The following is a 22,543-nucleotide window of genomic DNA, read 5'->3' as shown; positions in this document are numbered from 1 at the left end:
TACATTTTATTGTTCACATAGAAATTAAAGGAACTTTTTTTTTTGAAACATCATTTAGACCGAACTATGGGCTTTTTGCAAAAGAAAAAAATAGATATAATTGAGCATTTCTTTGATCCTATATGAATCAGTTATATAACAACATGCATTGAGTTGAAGTATTCGTAAATTTCACATGCATTTGTTTTCTGCTGTCACTATGAAAAATACTGAGCTATAAATAGTTAAAATAATTAATCTACCACTATAATTAAGAAATATTGAACATCATAAAACCAGAAGTCACAAGCATAATAAAGAATGCTCAAACCCTACCTGTGTTGTAATGTTTAGTGCAGTATCGTAAATCTTTCTCTTCTTTCAGCAGAAACTGGGGCAAAGTGAGTCCTTCGGCCACTTGTACAGGCGCCTCATCTTGCCATTCAAAAATGAGATCATTCATTGTGTACCCAACTAGTTAAAACATAATAAACATATTAATAGCATAAAAGCGCATTCAAAGAAATAAAATTAAAAAAAAACAAAAAACTTGTACATTTCACATAGGGTGGGAAGACCAGTGTCATCTTAACTCGATAGACTGACAGTTTCATGTCACCAAAGTCTGTTGAAATCTATTCTCATAGAATACTCACCAAATAATGTGAGAAAACATAGTAGGTTAATAAAAACCATGACATGGCATATAGAAACTTCAAAGGACATGCATATCCATTGTTTCCTTGGAATGGGCCACAACAGAATTATTACAACAGTTCATTTTGGTTCCACTCCATTAGATATCTCCTCACCTCTCAAAGTACTCAAGATTCTTTCAACAAAAACTGAAATTGTTACTGATTAGGAAAAGGCCTAAACTGTAATATCTATGGGGGAAAATATCAAGGCTTATATCTTTCTTTCTCTCTCTCTCTTCTTTTTTCTTTCTTTCTTTTCTTTCTTTCTTTCTTCTTTCTTTCTTTCTTTCTTTCTTTCCTTCTTCCTTTCTCTTCCTCTTTCTTTTCTTTCTTTTCTTCTTTCTTTCTTTCTTTCTTTCTTTCTGTTTATTTGTTTATTTATCTTCAGAAAGAGCGAGCAAGAGAGAAATACAGAGGAAAACACGAGATGGGAAGTGACAGAGAGAAAGAGAGAGAGAGAATCCCAAGTAGGCTCTGAACATTGTCAGTGCAGAGCCCGACATGGGGCTCAAACTCATGAACCATGAGATCATGACCTGGGCCAAGATCAAGAGTCGGATGCTTAGGCGACTGAGCTTCCCAGGCACCACAAGCCTTCTAGCTTTCTTGATTTAATCATTAACTATTTTAGTTGATGGCATTTGCTTCTACATTCCAAATCCCAAAATGAACAAAATGGTATTTTAAATAGAAATGCCAGCTATTCAGAGAAACTCAGAGTACAAAGAAAATCCATGTGAGACAGTTTGTGGAGGAGGAAACTCTTGCACATACTATCGGTGAATTCAGGACAGAATTAACCAATATATTTTGTAATAAGTCAGCATCTTTTAGTAAATGAAAAATTCATATTTATATAGGAGTGGCACCTAAGAAAAGAAGGATTTCATCTTCCCCCTGTTCTGAATGAGAAGCTGCTGAAACATACACTTAAAGACAAAAAGTGAATGGAGCTTTTGGAGGAAGACTGCTACCATGGAGGTAGAGAGAGGACATAGGATCTGGCTTCTGAGTGGGCTTCAAGTGGGCGATAAAGGAAGCAGGAGCTCTAAATCCATGAAGCAGCAAGCAAGGGAAATTGTCCCAAACAAGCTATCCTGGAAATGAGCTGGTGTTGTAGGGAAGAGGCTGTTGGGTGATTAGGAACAACTGGTATGGAGCAGATTTGGCTGGACAGAGCAATGTGTACGGAAGGGAACTGATCATCCTCCCTTCTCCCACAATACCTGGAAAAGAACCTTCCGGAAAGAGCAGAATCTGGAGTCAGAGGTTCAACTGCACGCACCTAACCCTTGGGCATATCTAGTAGAATATACTCCACTGGTGGCGGGGATGGTAATAGTGAGAGCATCAGTGATTAGAGATAGGATCTCTCTGGACTTTGCGGGAGTCTGCTGTCGAAGTTTTAGCACAGTGTCATCAGTGTGATGGCTCCTTATGGAGCGAGAACTATTTGCTAGCTGTTGGAAAGTCACCTAGAGTGAAGGCGCATGTCTGAATTCTGGTTTCAGAGCAGATATGGGAACCTACAGGGCTACGCTTGATTTGCTTTAACTGTAATACATTTCACTGAACCTCGCAATTAATGATTTGGTTACTAGTGATTAAAAGGCTCTTCCTGGGGCGCCTGGGTGGCGCAGTCGGTTAAGCGTCCGACTTCAGCCAGGTCACGATCTCGCGGTCCGTGAGTTCGAGCCCCGCATCAGGCTCCGGGCTGATGGCTCGGAGCCTGGAGCCTGTTTCCGATTCTGTGTCTCCCTCTCACTCTGCCCCTCCCCCGTTCATGCTCTGTCTCTCTCTGTCCCAAAAATAAATAAACATTGAAAAAAAAAAAATTAAAAGGCTCTTCCTTATATTCATAAGCCCTCTGATATATCCATTATAAATACCATTTTACCCAGAAAGAAAATACATGCAATTTCTTAAAGATCAAAGGTAGTAAAACAGGGGTGGCTGGGTGGCTCAGTCGGTTAAGCATCTGACTCTTGAATTCCCCTCTGGTCATGCATGATCTCGCGGCTTGTGAGATCGAGCCCCATTTGGGGCTCTGTGCTGATAGCACGGAACTGCTTGGGATTCTCTCTCTCCCTATCTCTCTGCCCATCCCTCCTTGCACGCTTTCTCTCTCACAGTAAATTTAAAAAAAAGACATTAAAAAAAAGATATTAATACAGGCACCACTGCTTATCTGCTTCCAGGTAAGACATGTGCCATATTCTCCCATACCTGCAATGACTAAGACAAAATATGTGAGATTTCATCCCGATTTAGACAGACCAATGGAGAAACTTCATTTTGTTTTTGCATTCTAAGTTTTTCTTGGGGTCTTCTGTGAAAAGAAACGAGCTCTCTGAGATTTCCTCAAAGCAAGCTGTAGTCTCTAATGCCATTTATAGGCAGAATTTTTAGCTTCCTTATGTTAGACAATTGCCCACACAAAGTGACTTAGGTATGGGAAACTCATAATCAAAATATGCTAGCTCCTTATGGTCCCTAAAATATCTGCTTGAAACCAGAAAGATAATAGTCCGATGGCATGGATGGGGGTAATTCTTTTGTTCTGAGAAATTTACTCGGATGTCCAAGGAAGATAACTAAATGGTAATTTTGTCTCAATAAACCTTCAAGTGTGACTTAAAAAAAAAAATCAATACTCTTTTCCACAGTTCAAAGTGTTGTAACATTCTTATGCTCTTGTTTGGGAGATCTTGATATAAGCTTGAGAATGTTAAGAAGAATAGGATTGACTAATGAGATCAAGGTGGTGAGGTGAATTGCCTTGTATCATAATGAACTTCACAACAAGAAATACTCTATTCAGGGAACAGAGACATTAACCCTAATTTCAGCCAACAATCCCATATGGTAGCTGCAGTGAAACACGTGCACAAATGGTTCAACGCAACCAAACGTTCAAGTATTTACCGAGCACCAACTGTGTGTCAGACATCCTCCTAGGCTGCAGGGATGGTGAGGTGTTATCACAGGGTAGAACGTAAATGGCAGGGGAGAGGTACAGAGTGCTGAGTGCATTCAGAAGGGGGATCTATGATAGCCACTTAGGCCTCATTTGAGTTGGACCTTGAAAAAAAGATGTGGCTTCATACAAAGAATGTGAGAAAAAATAAGGCCCTCAGGCACAGAGAATGCTATAATTAGTTGAGGGAAACTGCAAACTCCCAGGGTTTGTAATATAGAAATAGCTTCGTTTGTTCTAGAGCCAGTTTGCACGAAGGCGATATGGAATGAAAAGATAAATTAACGTAAGAGTGTGTGCATTTTAACTTCCAGGTTGAGAGCTTTGATTTTTTAACATTCCCTGTGGGGAAAGATGAACAATTGGAATCTCATGAGCGGAGGAGTGAGATGACAAAAACTAGGCTGTAGGAACATTAGCAAGATCCATTCATGAGTTTCTCAAGGTCCCAACTACTTTCATAATTATGAGAAGACATTCACCTTTTTCCTTGTGTTGACATTCGCTAGATCGGATGGTGAAGAAACAATGGAGGGTAAAACTTCTGGTGCTTTAGCATAATTAAAGACAATGGCAACAAACTACCTGCGTGGTTATTGTGTTCTTAATGCCACATCTTGTAGTGTAGTACTAACAATGCTAATTCTAAAGAGGGTCTACCATCCTTGATGAAGCAGTAACAATGATCATTTTATGACATTTTGACTCTTATGTAAAAGTCCTTTTAATATCCTGTGTGTTAAAATGTTAAGTACTGGGGCGCCTGGGTGGCGCAGTCGGTTAAGCGTCCGACTTCAGCCAGGTCACAATCTCGCGGTCCGTGAGTTCGAGCCCCGCGTCGGGCTCTGGGCTGATGGCTCAGAGCCTGGAGCCTGTTTCCGATTCTGTGTCTCCCTCTGTCTCTGCCCCTCCCCCGTTCATGCTCTGTCTCTCTCTGTCCCAAAAATAAATAATAAAAAACGTTGAAAAAAAAAAAATTAAAGTTCGAGACTTAAAGTTCGAGAGAGAGATAGAGAGTGGTGGGCAAGGGGCAGAGAGAGGTGGGGGAGGACAGAATCCAAGCAGGCTCCACACTGTCAGCATGGAGCCTGACTCGGGGCTCGACTCACAAACCGTGAAATCACGACCGAGTGGATATCAAAAGTCAAACGCTTAAACTACTGAGCCACCCAGGCATCTTTGTTGTTTTAAAGGGCTGAGTAGTGTTTCATTGTACGTATATACTACTTTTCTTTTTTTATCCATTCATCTGTCAATGGATATTTACATTATTTCCACTTCTTGGCTATTGTGAATAGTACTGCAATAAACATAGTGGTGTTAATATTTTTTTTGAGATCCTGATTTTAATTCTTTTGGGAAAAAAAAACATAGAAGTAGAATTACTGGATCGTATGGTTCCCATTTTCAATTTTTGCTACAACACGGATGAACCTTGAGGATATTATGCTAGGTGCAATAAGCCAGTCACAGAATAACAAATACTGCATGATTTCACTTATATGAGGTATATAAAATAGTCAAATCAATTTAATAAAAGAGTGAAATAGGGACTGAGGGTGAAGGGAAAATGAAAATTACTAATCCACCAGCCTGAAGTTTTAGTCAAGCAAGTTGAATAAGTTCTAGAGACCTGTGCAGCATTGTACCTGCAGTCAACAATAATATATCCTTAAAAATTTAAGAGAGCAGAACTCATGCTAAGTGTTCTTGCCACAATAAAATAAATTTTTAAAAAGTCGTTTGCACTCTTGAGATGGCAAAGAAAAAAAAACCTCTCATTCTTTTCCAATGGTCCTTAAGGAATATAAGTCAGAGATAATATTTCAGCAGCTTGTTTTGTCAACATTGGGGATTAATTAAAAATACATTTAGGGAAAAATAAGTTGAGGAAACTTCGAAGTTTCAGGTCTAAGTAACTGAAAGGTAGCTATGCCACAGTCTTTACTTTATATTTCATGTCATTAGAGTAGCCTTCTCTGACCATCTTATAAAATACTTTTCCTCCAAATAGTCTGCACTAGTTTTTTCCTGTTCGCTTTTCCCACAGAACTTATCTCTACTTGACATTGTATATATGCATCAAGTTTTTAGTATTTTTCTACCTAGCCTCCAAGAACTGAAACTTCATAAAAGCTGAGATTATTCCATTTTGGTTACTGGCATATTTTTAAGTACCTAAAATAGTATATGGCATATATCAGTAATTTGAATATTTAAATCAGAAATAGATAAGGGAGGAGGTAGGGGAGGGTGTGTGTGTGTGTGTGTGTGTGTGTGTGTGTGTGTGTATTTTATTTTTTTATTTTATTTTAGACAGAGAGAGCATGTGAGAGGGAGAGAGGGTCAGAGGGAGAGAGAGAAAATCTCAAGCAGGCTCCACACTCAGAGCAGAACCCCATGTGGGATTTGATCATACTATCCCAGGATCATGACCTGAGCCAATATCTAGAGTTGGATGCTCAATCAACTGAGCCACCCAGGTGCCCCTATGTGTGTACTTGTATATGAAGAGCTTATTTTGGGGTACCTTGAGTCTAAGATGCCAGCAGAAGATGCAGGTGTTGATGGTCATAAGTCTGAACATTGACTTATATGTTGAAAATAGTTGAAATCATTCACATATGTTCTGAAAATGAGGTCAAGATCAAAGATAAAGGTTTGAAAGTCACCTACCTATGGATGATGATATTAAAATTACACATCTTGGTTTGCCAAGACAGCCCTATAGTACTTGTTTTTTTCCTCATATCCTCTCTGGCTTAGCATTTGTTCTAGATTTTTCATTTTAAAATTTTATGTATTTATTTTATTTTATAGGGAGAGAGAGAGTGCGATTGGGGGAGGGGGGCAGAGGGAGAGAGAGAATCTTAAGCAGGCTCCACACTGAGTATGGAGGACTTGATCATACAAATCTGAGATCATGACTGAGACAAAATCAAGAGTCAGATGCTTAACTGACTGAACCACCCATGTGCCCCAAGATTTTTCATTTTTAGATTAGGTATTATTAGTCATTGTTTTAAAATACATCATTGTTGCTTTGACCGATCTTCAATTTTACTTCTAGATTCTCCCATGGCATAAGAGTATGAGACTATTTTAATAGTTTCACATTAAATTAAATTTGTACAACAGCAAACATCCGGAATGGTCCATCTGTCTTTATTATTGAATTCTTCCCGTAACGAAGAAACTACCATCTTCCTTTCAGAGGATGCTGACTCCTGAATTGAGTGGGGGCAGAAGTGTGTAACTTTCCCCCTCTGCTGCCCACTTGGTGTACAAACCTGTGACATCTGTAAGGTGGGTTAAAGTATCCAAGTGTCATGGATATGAGTTACAAAACTATAAGTGAAAGCTGAGCAGTGAATGCTTTGAAACCTACAAACATTTCTTTATTTCATTATTTGGCAACACTCTTACATTTCACAATAAATCCTTTTAGCAGAATGGGCTGAAAGAAATGAAAGTTCAATATTCATTGAAAAATTAAGCAACAGATTTCTATTTTACAAGAAAGTTGATGATGAATGTGTAACATCAATAAAACATTGTCTATATCTAACATTCACAAAAGCTCTGTCCACATAAAAGCCACAGGAACACAGAGCTAAAAACTCATCAGCACCTACTTCAAAAGATACAGTCCTTTCAAGAACACTGCCCAAAGATGATCATTTGATATGTGCATTTGTAGGGAAAGCATTTACATATTACATTATAGAAACCAAGTCTTTATTTATATCAAACTGTTGTTTTTCTGAATTAATTTGACTCTTTTTTCATTTTAATTTTTCCTGGAAAAGTGCATGATGGGAAATTTGCAAGCAATGAAATGATGTGAGGCTTGTTTCAGTATCATTTCCTACTTTAAAGAGAAAATTGGTTAAATTAATTTTAAATTAATTTTTAAATCTAATTCTGTAATCAAAGTAAAGCTTTTGGAATTACATTTGTTGAAGATGAGCTATGAAATGTCACTGTAAATTCCATTGAGAAGTCTCTCTTAAATTCACTTAAAAAGTTCAACATTGAAAATAAATGTCACTTGCTTGTGATAGAGCTGAGTAAAATCTCTGTTGGAATTCATCACAGTTGTAAAAAAGCCAGTAAGTCACAGGGATAAAAGGTACAGCATAGGGAATACTGTCAATGGAATTGTAATAGTGTTGTGCGGTAAGACATGTTAGTTGCACTTAAGGTGAGCACAGCATAACTTAAAAGAAAAAAAAAAGAAATCTGCGGAGCTGCAGTGTTTTTGGAATTAGTTATGATGCATATATGATTTATTTTATATCCATAAACTCTTACACTCTATCAATGAAAGAGTAGCAGTAGTCATTAACATTTATGACTTCTTTATTGGAACAGAGCACCTGAACTATATTTCCTTGTATCTGACAAAGCTGATGTAGAATTAAAAATTACATTTGATTATGGCACAACAAGCCTTCTCTATTTACTGCTTGTTATCTGGGAAATTTTTAAGAAGTATGAACATTTGAAGAAGTATTTTGTAAATCACCGTGTATGTTCTGCAATTATATTGAACTTTTGATAAATATGTTCTCTAAATTTTGGTTGCAGTTGTTTAAGATCAGTCGGAAATATTTAATCAAATTATTTTAAGAATGGAACACTAAAATTTTGCATTTTGAAGCTTTTAGAAATGGTAATTATAAAAATAAAATTTCTATGCAGGAATACCTTGAGATTAATCCCTATAATATAAAGGAAAAAATAATAAAATCTTAAATGACATGCACTATTTTTTTATTGGAATTTGATAGCTGTGTTTTGGAATGGGAAGATTATATTGATAGACTGCTTGTTTTTAATTGGATAACTTATATTGAAATGGAAATGGAATTGAGAAGACATATACACCCAAATCTAAATTAGACAAAAAATTAAAAGATTCCTAAGTAGAAACAATTAATTTGACTGAGTTTTGTCCTAAAAAACATATTTATTGATAAAAACCCCTCTTATTCAAGACAAAGACAATATCTATAAAAATAAATGACTTAAATAGTTACATATATCAATATAAAATACATAAAATCAAGCTCTGACTTTATCAAGTATTGTAGCTACCTCAACTCTAGAGAATATTTTCTCATTGAAATCATTATATTATATGGCACGGTCAACTGATAGTGTTAACACTTTCAAATTTAATACCAAAATTGCAACTTTAAAGAGAATTCCAATTATTTTGGTTTTCTCTTTAATATATATATATTTATATACAAGTTATACATTTATATATATAATAAATATACATAATATATAAATGCATGTATTTATTTAGAAAGGACATACTTTATTAATTATTATTATTTTGAGAGGGAGAGAGGGCACCAGCACAAGTGGAGGCGGGGCAGAGTGAGCAAGAGAGCAAATCTCAAGCAGGCTCCATGCAGAGCCAGAGGTAGGTCTCCATCTTCAGACCCTGAGACCATGACCTGAACAGAAATCGAGAGTCTGACGCTCAACTGATGGAGCCACCTAGGCACCTCAGAAAAGATAGATTTTAAAAAGAAATAGTTTAGGACTATTTAATTTACCCATTAACATTCTAAAAAACCTGTCAGTTAATAAATAGATATTATAAAATACAATAATTTCAGTATCTGTGGTGCCTTTCCTTTAGTCTTTTAAGTGTCCCCATTTTAAGAAGTTATAGGTTACCCTGATAATAGGGAGGAGCTTTAGCACCCTGATGGCAATGAGAAGAAATGAGTGGAAGACCACATGAACCGACGTCATTTCGCCACTTTCAACCCTTTCTACCCTCCACTTCAGGATGTTTCACCATGGCTCTGCGGGGCTGTACCTTCACATCCAACAAAATCTGAGGCTGGTAAAATCCAGTTCTCTTGGCATCATCATACTTTTGATGTTTTCCTTTGTTGCGGGGATACAACGTTTCAGCCATACTTTCCAATCAGTTCTTATCTTACATTTACTCAGCCTCAGGCTTTGTTCTAAAATCTTTTTGTTCCCTCAAATAATATGATATGGAAGCTACTTTGGTGTAAACCTCATGGTGGATCAGTTAGAAATTGAGATTCCCAGCCGTATTACACGTTCATGAAACATTTATAACCGTATGCATGGCCCATGTGTGTGTATAAGCGCGCGCGCGCACACACACACACACACACACACACACACACACACAGAGTAAAAGAAGAGGGGTCACGACAAAACTGGTTAACACTAGTAAGAAAGGATTGTTCAGTTGAGGCTAAAACATGTTTTTGTTTTTCAGTCTCTTTTGTTCAAATTTCCCAGTATAAACGTGCTGGTTTTGAAGACATCATTCAGATGTATTATGTTATCATTAAAAAAAAAAAAATCAAATAACCTTTGGTTATTTAAAAAACAGTTCAAAAGACTACAGGAAAATAAAAGAAAAAGGATATTGTTTAATACCTTATAGTAGTATGTAAAAGAAATACTTATTCAAAGGGAAGGTATGACTGACAATATATTTAAGTTGAAATCCGTTTTGAGAGTTATAAATAAACTATAGATTCACGTTCAGTTTTAAGTGACCTAGAATCACATTTGGCCCAGCTTTCTCAGTCAAATAAAGGAGAAAGAGAGACTGAGATTTCTCGGTTTGACACAGCTTGCAAACGCTGATGTCCTTAACTAGGAGCTGGAATTTAAAAAACAAGAGGAAGAAAATGCTCACTCTTGGCACATGTTTGCTGATTATTGCCAGGAGGAATATTACCCAAGTAAATTTTATTGACTTGACAAGGAACAACTGCTATGTCAAAATGTATTTAACTAAAACATTTTTATTTATAATGTGTGCATTATTTTGAATAATCTTACCGTTAACCAGGTTGTTAGATGTGGTTTCGTTTAAGTTATAGGCCTGCTAAATTATCTTAATAATTACACTTTCTCTAAGACTCTCTGGTAAACTAACCTATAACAATTACTCTACTAGTATTTTGGCTACTAGAACTAGATTTAAAAAGAACTAATGCTTGTTATAAATTTGTGAGCTATTAATTCACAGAAGTTTGCTCTGTCCACTTGATAGTTGTGTGACTGTGGGAAAGTCACTTTACCTTTCTAAACCTTCATTTGCTGATTTTTACAATATAAAAATAATAAAACCTATCTCATTAAGTTGCACTTAGGATTAAATCAAATAATATATGTAAAGGATAATACAACCACTGTGATGTCACCTTTTTGTAAGACACAACTACACCATCTTTTTTTTTAATTGTCATGTGTTTAGAATATCTGATAATCAGCAAAGTCAAATTAGAAAGATGAGGACAGACTGAGACAGAATAGTCATGGTGTTAAAAGGGTGCAATAATGTTTAAGTGGGGAGTAATTTTATGAGTAGCTAGTTCATCAATGAATATTTTTGTCTCAGGGAAAACTTGCTTTCTAACTAACATTGTAACTGTAGAGGCTTCAGTAATAAATACTCGGAAAAACAAGAACCATCTGTATCTCTAACTAGCCAGGCAAAAGGCATAGAATTATTTTGAAAAATATCCACACTGTTTTAAATTATGAAAGAGCTTGAAAACAGTAGAGATCATTAGGAAATAATTGTGAGAAATCTTCACCAAACTCCTTAAATAGTCTCCAGAGTAACCAGTCTGCATCATATCAGATGTGGTTTTGAAATGAATCTGCAAACTAAATAACAAAAACTTCCCATCTGTCTTTAGACCTTTCCATCCAAAAACCCCATTAAAGCGTATTTTGAAAGTTTCTTACAATTTGTGTCTAATTTTTTTTTAAGTTGACCTTAAGAGTATCTTTTCCTATAGTTTTAGGGATTTAGGCTGTTCCTTGTGGAAAAGGGCCCTTTCCTCCCTGAATTATTTCCTTGTATTTTCTTTTCTAACCTGAGTAATTAAAATTTCTTTACCTTTCTCACACTGGTGAGGTTTTCCTGTTTGGTTGCCAACATTCGTCTTTAGATAGGAAATCAGGAATTAGATCTTTTATTGATATAGTGACATTATATACACCATGTCATCTTTGGCTTTTTATTAAAAATGAAGCTTTATTACGAGTCTAGGAAATTATTACTCAATATTCTACAAAGATTAAAAATATCCTCCATCCCTTACTTTGCCTGGGAAACCTGTCAATTTCGAAATTTTCTTTATGGTATAAATCAAAGGCTGAAAATTAAATCTTTCATTTTGGTCTCACCCCTATACCCGCACATCAATTTCTACTGCCAATCCCTCAGGGGCACAGTCTAAGTCATAATATGGCTGTGTTTCCTTGCCTCACAGATTAGCTATTTGTGAAGCAAACAGACAAAATGCATTTATAAATAAAACTGTGATATCAATAAAAATTTGTCTTTTGAAGAGATAGCTTTGTGTTTTATTTCCTACAGCCAATTAAAAAAAGAAAGGATTAGGGGCGCCTGGGTGGCTCAGTCTGTTAAGCGTCCAGCTTTGGCTCAGGTCATGATCTCGCAGTTCAGAAGTTCAAGCCCTGCGTCGAACTTGGAACCTACCGGCATCCTTAGAGATATATTATTGGTTCCGTTCCAGAGCACTGTGATAAAGCAAATATTGCAATAAAGCTAGTCAAATCATTTTTTGGCTTCCCAGTGCATATAAAAGTTATGTGCATACTATACTATAGCCTATTAAGTGGGCAATAGCATTAAGTCTAAAAAAAACACACTGTACCTACCTTAATTTAAAAATATTTTATTACTAAAAAATGCTAACCATCATCTGCGCTTTCAATGAGTCATAAACTTTTTTGCTGGTGCAGGGTCTTACCTTGACACTGATGGCTGCTGAGTGGTCAGGGTGGTGGCTGCTGAGGATTGGGGGGGCTGTGGCAATTTCTTAAAATAAGGCAACAATGAAGTTTGCTGCATCGGCAGACTACTTTTCACCAATGATTTCTCTGTGGCACGTGATGCTGTTAGATAGCATTTTACCCACATCAGAACTTCTTTCAAAACTGGGCCGGGGGGGCTCCTGGGTGGCTCCTGGGTGGCTCAGTGGGTGTAGTGTCTGACTCTTGATTTCAACTCAACTCATGATCTCACGGTTTGTGAGACTGAGCCCTGAATCGGGCTCTCTGCTGACCGCACGGAGCCTGCTTGGGATTCTGTCTCCCTCGCTCTCTGTCTCTTCCTTGCTTGTGCTCGCTCTCTCTTTCAAAAATAAATAAACTAAAAACAACAACAACAACAACAACAACAACAAAAAACCTGGAGTCAATCCTCTCAAACCCTCCTGCTGTTTTATTGACTAAATTTATGCAATACTCTCAATCCTTTGTTGTCATTTCAACAATCTTTACAGCATCTTCACCAAAAGTAGATTCCATCTTAAGAGACCACTTTCTTCGTTCATCCATAAGAAAGAGTCCCTCACCTTTTCAAGTTTGATCATGAGCTTGCAGCAATTCAGCCCCATCTTCAGGCTCCACTTCTAATTCTGGTTCTCTTGCTTCTCTCCCACTTCTGCAGTGACTTCCCTCTCTGAGGTCTTGAGCCCTTCAAAATTTTCCATGAGGGTTGGAATCAACTTCTTCCAAACTCCTGTTCATATTGATATTTTCACCTCTTCCCATGGATCACAAATGTTCTTAATGGCACCCAGAATGGTATATCCTTTCTAGGTTTATAATTTGCTTTGCCCAGATCCATCAGAGGAATCACTAAGTATGGCAGCTATAGTGTTACAACATGTGTTTATTAAAAATAAGACTTGAAAATCAAAATTACTCCTTGATCCATGGGCTGCAGAATGCATGTCATGTTCGCAGACTTGAAAACAACATTAATTTCACTGCCCATCTCCCACAGAGCTCTTGGGTGACCAAGTGCATTGTCAATAAGCAGTCCTGTTTGGAAGCAAATCTTTTTTTCTGAGCAGTAGATCTCAACAGTGGGCTTAAAATATTCAGTAAACCATGCCGTAGACAGATGTGCTGTCATCCAGGCTTTGTTGTTCCATTTAGAGCACAGGCAGAGTAGATTTAGCATAATTCCTAAGGGCCCTGGGATTTTTGGAGTGGTCAATGAGCATTGACTTCAACTTAAAATCACCAGCTAACTTTGCCCCTAACAAGAGAGTCAGCCTGTCTTTTGAAGCTTTGAAGCCCGGCGCTAATTTCTCCTTTCTAGTTAGGAAAATCCTAGATGGCATCTTCCTTTGGTAAGTGGCTGTTTCCTCTACACGAAAAATCTGTTATTTAGTGTAGCCACCTTCATTAATTGTCTGAGCTAGATCGTCTAGATAACATGCCGCAGCTTCTACATCAGTTCTTGCTGCTTGACTTTGCGCTTTGATGTGATAGAAATAGCTTCCTTCCTTAAATTTCCTGAACCAAACTCTGCTAGCTTCAAACTTTTCTTTTTTCGCTTCCTCACCTCTCCCAGCCTTCACAGCACTGCAGAGAGTTAGGGCCGTCCTCTGGAACACCTTTCGGGTGAAGGGAATGTGGTAGCTGGTTTGATCTTGTATCCAGACCATTCAAACGTTGTCCACATCAGCAGTAAAGCAATTTTGCCTTCTTATCATTTGTGTTCACTGGAATAGCACTCTTGAATGCCTTCAAACTTCTTCCTTGTTATTGGCTAATGGGCCATTCCAATTTGGCTAATTGGCATAAGATCCCTAGCTTTCAGCTTATCTCAGCTTTTGACATGCCTTCCTCACTAACCTTAATCACTTCTAGCTTTGATTTAAAGTGAGAGATATGTGGGGGCACCTGGGTGACTCAGGCAATTAAATGTCCAATTCTTGATTTCAGCTCAGGTCATGATCTCATGGTTCCTGAGTTTGAGTACAGAACCTGCTTGGGATTCTCTCTCTCTCTCTCTCTCTCAAAAAACAAAACAAAACAAAACAAAACAAAAAAAACCAAAAAACAAACAAACAAAAACTTTTAAATAAATAAATACAGTGAGAGATCTATGAATTTTTCCTTCACCTGAACACTAAAAGGCCACTGTAGAGTTATGAATTGGTCTAATTTCATTATGTCTCAGAACATAAGGAGGCCCAAGGAGAGGGAGAGAGATGGGGCGATGGCTGCTCAGTGGGGCAGTCAGAACGCATACATTTATTGACTGAGTTCGCTGTCTTATATGGGTGTGATTCGTGGAGCCCCAAAACAATTACACTAGTAACATCAAAGATCACTGATCACAGATCACTGTAAAAAACATAGTAATAATGAAAAAGTTTGAAATATTGTGAGAATTATCAAAATACGATCCAGAACCCAAAGTGAGCAAATGCTGTTGGAAAAAATGGTGTCGATGGAGTTGCCTGATGCAGGCTGTCACAAACCTTCCACTTGTAAAACACACATAATGTCTGCGAAGCACGATCAAGTAAAAGCGCAATAAAATGAAGTGTGCCTGTATACATGGGGCACCATTCTTTCCTTTGGCTTCAGAGGAATTCTCAGTGATGAGATTTCAGCTTTCTAGGTCACTCTAAGGATAAAGTTCAGTTTTACTGTGGTTAGTTCATGTTGATTTTAAATGGCAGCAGAATGAATCACTATGATAAACACCATTTGAATTGCAGCTAAGACATTTCTATTTATAGTTAAATATTGAAAAAAGGTAATTTTGGTTTTCTATTTTTTCTTGAAGTTCAGCGCGAGTGCTACATGAATGTACGTTCCATGAATAGAATAAGAATATTTGAAAAACAATCTCTAGGAAACACATGTTAAAATGTTACAAAGAGTTTTCAGTGACTTTCTCTGTTTTACCTTTTCTGTTCGTCCTCCGATTTTCATTAAACTCAATGATGCTATCTTCTTTTCCTCTCTTTTGCGCTTTCTTTCTTTCTTTCTTCCTTTCATGTTTATTTTTGAGAGAGAACAAGGGTGCGCAAGTGGGGGAGAGGGAGAAAGAGGGGCAGGGCACACGATCTGAAGTGGGCCCCAGGACGACTGCAGAGAGCCTGATGTGGGGCCTGAACTCAGGAACTGCAAAGATCGTCAACCCACTGAGCCACCCAAGTGCCCCCTTTGCTCTTTATTTTTAAGATGACCTTCAGGAATCTCGTTTATCTTCACGTCTTCAAGCAATATTGCCAATCTTATTTCTCTATATTTTCACAACCATTTCTTATTCAGGCTGCATTCCAAAACATCCAGGAATCTAAAACAAATTTCTGGTGAAGTTATGTATTTTTACAACAAACACAGCATATTTAAGCAGAAGTCAGCTTCTGCGCTATTTTCTTCATGAATCGACTCTTTTCTAACTCATGTAACTGAAGCAACACTTAATCCTTGTGATTAAAAGAAAACTTGAATCGTCTTTATGCTTAATTCTTTATGCAAGTCATTGAAAAAGTCCTCAAGGGGCGCCTGGGTGGCGCAGTCGGTTAAGCGTCCGACTTCAGCCAGGTCACGATCTCGCGGTCCGTGAGTTCGAGCCCCGCGTCAGGCTCTGGGCGGATGGCTCGGAGCCTGGAGCCTGTTTCGATTCTGTGTCTCCCTCCCTCTCTGCCCCTCCCCCGTTCATGCTCTGTCTCTCTCTGTCCCAAAAATAAATAAAAACGTGGAAAAAAAAAATTAAAAAAAAAAAAGAAAAAGTCCTCAAAATGTTCTGTTTTTCTCATTATTGTCTCAGGTCTTTGAATTTCTCGTTAATTTATGATGACATTAGCTATCCGCAGGGTATGGATTTCTTTTCATTCTCTTTTTCAAATACAGCTTTTGCCTCAGGTTCTTTTCTAATGTCCGATCAGTAGATATGACTGGAAAAGATGGAGTGCTCAGGATTTTCTTGTATTGTTTCCAATCTAGTGGACCCACTATTATTTTCTTCTCTTCACCCTGCATCTCTTATATGCAACCTAATTTCTTTTTTTCTTTGAAGAGTTTCTCCCAGGTTCTTAGACCTTTCAAAGCACCAGCTTTAGGTTTTTTATGTGATTCTTTGAATGCTCTATTATTCCTTTTTCGTCTTCTTGAATAAAAGGCTTAGCTCCATGGTTGTTAGTACGAAGTTCTTCTTTCTTTCTTTCTTTCTTTCTTTCTTTCTTTCTTTCTTTCTTCTTTCTTTCTTTCTTCTTTCTCTTTCTTTCTTTCTTCTCTTTCTTTCTTTCTTTCTTCTCTTTCCTTCTTTCTTTTTTTTAATAAAAGATCCATTTTATTTTACAGGATTTTGAGCTCACAATCTCCTTATTTCTTTAAACAAAAAGTCACTTACTAAATGCTATCGGTTTCCAGATCTACCACTTGCATACTAATATGCAATAATTATTGGAATATAATTTATAGCAACTTTATATTGTAGTTAGTCATATTGCATTTTAGAGAGAGATCACAGTCCATCATGTGTTGATTTTTAGGAATGATTAAAGCTTCCTTTGTGGCTTTTGTAATTGTAACATTTTGTAAATGTTCTTGCATGCCTAAAACAATGAGTTTCTCTTTATCTATCTTTAAATTACTTCTGTTCCCATATTTATACCTGTGCTTTCAAGTAAATACTGATTTGTCTATTTTTTTAATTGCAGTTCTGCCTGCTTTTGCTTTATGTATTTGGAAGTCATATGGAAGATGTTTTTATAATTATTACAGCTTCTTTATATATGATTTCTTTATCAACATGTTACTCAAGCATTTGTGTCCAATAATTTTTTTCTATACTTATTTTTTTCTGATATTGAATTATTGTCTGGGAGTTTTTTAAGAAACATTTCTAGATACACATTTTTTCTGTCTTTTTCCCCAATTTTTTTTGCATAATGGTTTTAAAAAGCGTTTAGTTGACAACATATTGTTGGGTCTTAACATTTGTTAACATCTAGTTTGAGAATCCCGATTTTGCTATGTTAATTTAACCTTTGCATTTGTTTTAATTATGGTAGCATTGAAAGCTATTTTTGCTCTTTTTCTATGCTTCCTCTATACTATATTTTCATTTCTTTCATTTTTCTCCTTTCCCATTTTCTAGCTAATGAATCAGTATTTTTTAGTTCTGGCTTGAAAGTTATTTATTCCCTTTCATGCTACCCTTGGCTTATACATTTATTTATTTATTTATTTATTTATTTATTTATTTATCTCATCAGTTTCTATCACAGGACTTCTCTTCCCCAGGCCTCTTCCTGCCCACCTCTTTCCAGTAACTGCTTCTCCAAATGCTAGGAATTGTGTGTCACCCAGGATTTTATTTTATTATTTTTTTTAAATTTTTTTTAACGTTTATTTATTTTTGAGACAGAGAGAGGCAGCACATGAACAGGGGAAGGGCAGAGAGAGAGGGAGACACAGAATCTGAAACAGGCTCCAGGCTCTGAGCTGTCAGCACAGAGCCCGACGCGGGGCTCGAACTCACGGACCACGAGATCGTGACCTGAGCTGAAATCGGACGCTTAACCTACCAAGCCACCCAGGCGCACCTCACCCAGGATTTTAAATCCAAGTCATGAATATACACTTTTAGGGGTGTGAGGTCATTGCGAATTTAGACAAAATATACTTCTCTGAGTATTTTATTCACTTTCAGCACTGCTCTTCCCTTAGTCACTTTCCCTTTTGTGCTAACAGTATCCATGAACATATACTTATCATTTGTAGGAAGAACACCTCAACTGGTCCTCCAGGTCCTTAAAACACAGGGACTTTTGTGCTTTACGTATGTTGTGTTGTGTGGAATATGATACTTCCTAGATATTTTTCCAACTGACGCTTAGATGAATGAACATTGCTCAGGTCACTTAAGACCGTCCTGACCAGTGACAGACATTATTGAACATTCATTGAATTTGAGAAACGTGGATCATTACAGACCATTAAAACTTTGCCTTTACTAAATGGGTAACGGTAATTAAGGGAGGGCACTTGTGTTGAGCACTAGGTGTTACGTGTAAGTGACAAATCACTAAATTCTACTTCTGAAACCAATAGAAAGATAGATACATAGATACATAGATAAATCACACTGAAGCTTTGGCAACCCCTCTACCTGACACCATACACAGAACTCACATCCAAGATTATTAAAACAAAACAACACACACACACACACACACACACACACAAACCCTTTGCCTTTGGAGCACCTGGGTGGCTTAGTCGGTTGAGCATCTGACTTCAGCTCAGGTCTCAGGTCATGATCTCACAGTTTGTGAGTTCAAGCCCCCACATTGGGATCAACTCTGTCAGACTGTCAGCACAGAGCCCGTTTTGGATCCTCTGTCCCCCTCTCTCTGTCCCTCTCCCACTTGTGTTCTCCCACCCAAAAAAATAAATATTAAGAAAAAAAAACCTTTGCCTTAAATTATGTGTCTTTTTTGCTCGTTTTCTATGCCTCTCAACCCAATTTGCTTTCTTTTTCTCCTTTGCAGTCAGAATTCAATCAATAAAAGACACTAGTTTCCTTATAGCTCTTGCTTTCCAGCAGATTAACTTGTCACTTTAAACAGTTATTAAATAAAAAAAAAAGTGAGTGATTGCTCTAAAGAGTTCACGAAAAGTATCTTGAAGGATTTGACTTCAGTAGCTTCTGCTTGACAAGATTTTTCTTAGCATCTGCTAAAGAAGTTGATAACAGTATCTCTGTTGTGAGCTTGATTAATGTTTAATAAGGAGCAGGAAGTGTTAATGACATGTGAGGCAAACTATTCGTTCCTGATAAAGGAAATACGAAACAAGAGGGAGGGGGGCAGGAGGCTCTGTTTCCCACTTAGAGTTTTTGATGATTTGGAAATGTTCTGGGAAAAAGCAGGAAAGAAAAATGAAAGGTCCTGGTTATGTCAGCTTTTTGTCCTGCAAAATAGCCCCAGTATGCTTTCCTACTCTAAAAAAGACGTTCCTATGACCCAGTTATCCCTCAGGCACTGTCCTCTTTCCCATCTTTCTTAGTAACTAACATTCACGGAGTCATAGAGTTACTCACCACTCCACTTTCTCACATGGACTTAAAAAAACACATAAAGGGGGCCTGGGTGGCTCAGTCAGTTAAGCGTCCGACTTCAGCTCAGGTCACCCGATCTCACGGTCCGTGAGTTCAAGCCCCGCGTCGGGCTCTGGGCAGATGATGGCCCAGAGCCTGAGCCTGCTTCCGATTCTGTGTCTCCCTCTCTCTCTGACCCTCCCCCGTTCATGCTCTGCCTCTCTCTGTCTCAAAAATAAATAAATGTTAAAAAAAAATTAAAAAAAAAAAAAAAAAGAAACACACATAAACTTCGAATCCAGATTTGACCCTCACCATTCTAACCACATTTGTCTTTGTCATAAATAACAATGGCTCTGTTTTCAGTTGCCTTAATTTTTTTTTTTTTTTTTTTGGTAGCATTTGATGCTGTTAAACAGATCTCAGCAGTTTCTTTTGAGGTTGAATGATACTGATTTTAATTTGCTATCTAGGACCATCCCTTGACTGGAAGTCCTTCCAACAACCTCTAAATGCAGGCATTTCTAAAGGGTCCTTTCTTCTTTGTTTCCCTCTCTATCCTCCTTCAGAAATTTCATCTTACTGTTTGAACCACTTCCTATATGGCTTTTAATAGTGTATCCCCACTTCTAACTCCTCCTTTTTGGCTTTCTATAGTTAAATTCCCCAAACCTCGAATATATGAAGATGAGATTTGTTAATATTCCCTTCCACATTTATTTCTCATCCTACTTTTTTCCTCTGTTAATATTTCCAGTATGATTCTATTTACCTAAGCTCTGAGCTCATCTGCTCCTAGGACTCTGCTCCATTTTGTGTCAAAGCAAATGAAGGTGTGGTCGCTCTTGCCGCCCCCAATATGCCACGTTAGCACAAGGATTATTTTGGGCTAAAGATGCTTGAAAATAGCCGATGCCCAGAAGGACACTCTAATCCCCTCCCCCCCTTTTTCCCTGAAAACGGGAGATAAAAACTCTCATGTGAAAGATGTGTTCCCTATACCAGGAAAAAGAAACATTCTTCAGTAGGGAATCAAAGCCCAGAGAATTCTGTACAGACCTCGTTTAAAATAATTCTTATCTTCTTCGAGCTTCCCCGCATAGTTTAGTTACCTTTGCACAATGGCCTCTCTTGTTCAACCTGCTATAAACATTTAGGTTTTGCCATTTCTCAGCCTTCATTTCATTCTGAGGAATCCCACATTACAATAAAACTTAAATTAAAAAAAAAATGTATCCTTTTCTCCTGTTAATCTGTGTTATGTCTGTTAATTCTCAAGCCCAGCTGAAAAAGGATAAGAGGGTAAAGATAAAATTTGCCTCCCTTAGAGTATCAACCTCTATTGTTTCTACCTTCCACCTCATCCCCCTTTGTCCCTACTTTCTTTCTTCTCTCTTTTTTTTTCTGAATATTATAAAAACTTCTTTTAAAAAAGATGTTTATTTATTTTTGAGAGAGAGGGAGAGGTAGTGGGGAAGGGGCAGATAGAGACGGGGACAGGGAATCCGAGGCAGGCTCTGTGCTGACAGCAGCTAGCCAGTGTGGAGGTTGAACTCATGAACTATGAGATCATGACCTGAGCTGAAGCCGGACATCAACCAACTGAGCCACCGGGCACCCTATGAAACCTTCTTAAATAACTGTGGTTCATTTGACTGAGAGAACTTTTAAGAACATTAAAAGCATAATATTGAGCAAATCCTTTTCTTGCTCCTAACTCTTGAACTGCTCCTCCTGCTTATTGGATAATGACAAGGGAGCATGAGGCAGGCTGAAGGTTAAAGCACAAAGCTAGCACCCCCCAACCCCAGGTGGGATCTGTGTACTATTCCTCAAACACTCCTGGCTGCCCAAGAACAAAGAAAAGGGGTTAAGTGCTGCCATGGTAATGTGGGAAACTAAGGCAAATGGAAAATTAAATTCCCTTACTGCCTATAGCCCATTGACAAGTCCTTGAGACTGGCAGAGTGACCTCCCTTTAGGAGCTCAGCTGCCTCAAGGATGACACTTTGCTGGGAGCAAAAGAGAACCTTAGCTTAACATTATCCCAACCTGGAGGATCCTGTAAGTCAACTTCCTTTATCTCAACTGCCCCCAAGATATATGCTGGCAATCAGGACTCCAAGCTTATGGCCCCAGATATATATCTAAAGGATCTCATGACTGAGGTTAGTATTAAACGTAATAAATGGTGTTTCCCTAGCAACAGCTAGACCATCAGGGTCCTGGACACAAGTGTTTCCACAAATTCCTTAGGACTTACTCATTCCCTGACCCCTCCCAACCTGAGGGTATACAATGAGTACTGGTCATGACCCCATGCTCTTCCTGCCATGGGTCCTGTCCCCTGCTTTAATAAATCGCCTTTCGCACCAAAGATGCTCTTCAAGAATTCTTCTTGGCTATTGGCTCTGGACCCTATGAAACCCCCCCCTCACCCCCAAAACTTCATCAGGTAACATCCAGCATGTTGGTTTAGTAATTAGGGCAGTCCATTTGTCTGAGATATTCTGCATATGATTTTTTTCCTGATACCCCTTCTAGTACCTCATTTGTTTGCAACCAAGATACAGAATCAGCCCTATCCTCAAAATGCCTTCATGGTATCCACTGCTCTACTTCTGAGAATCTTTGTTGCCCTCCCCCATTTAGATTTCTAAATAGCACTCCCAACTAACTTTATTCCTGCGAATGCTTACAATTTAAGAACTATTTATAAAAGTAATGCATTTAATTTAACAAGAAGGAGTTATGAATAAAGAAAGAGAGACTTCCACTTTCTTGCTTCAAGAAGAGACATGGCCACATTCCCCATGAAGTAGGCTCGCCATCTAGTGACGGATCCGCCACACTACAACCTTGCCTCTGAGGCCGGCAAATCTGGAGACCCACCTTCAAATTCTCCTCAAGGAATCCATCAGACAAACTTTTTTCCCCCCCAATATGACACAGTACCACATAAAAAAGATTACA

At 37.9% G+C, this 22,543-nt stretch overlaps 1 protein-coding gene across 2 annotated transcripts in view; it reads right to left on the bottom strand.

The window, feature by feature from the left end:
* GLRA3 (glycine receptor alpha 3) overlaps positions 1–22,543 on the bottom strand; it is a 195,843-nt gene that overhangs the window by 42,366 nt on the left and 130,934 nt on the right. For both annotated transcript variants that reach the window (XM_030311883.1, XM_030311884.1), the window contains exon 6: positions 316–453. In XM_030311883.1, coding sequence (XP_030167743.1) covers positions 316–453 — 138 coding nt within the window. The remainder of the gene's footprint in view (positions 1–315; positions 454–22,543) is intronic.

The sequence above is a fragment of the Lynx canadensis genome, chromosome B1 (assembly GCF_007474595.2).
Source record: "Lynx canadensis isolate LIC74 chromosome B1, mLynCan4.pri.v2, whole genome shotgun sequence".
NCBI classification, from domain to species: Eukaryota; Metazoa; Chordata; class Mammalia; order Carnivora; family Felidae; genus Lynx; species Lynx canadensis.
The sequence above is the reverse complement of the archived record's forward strand: the minus strand, read 5'-3'. Positions and strand labels throughout refer to the sequence as shown.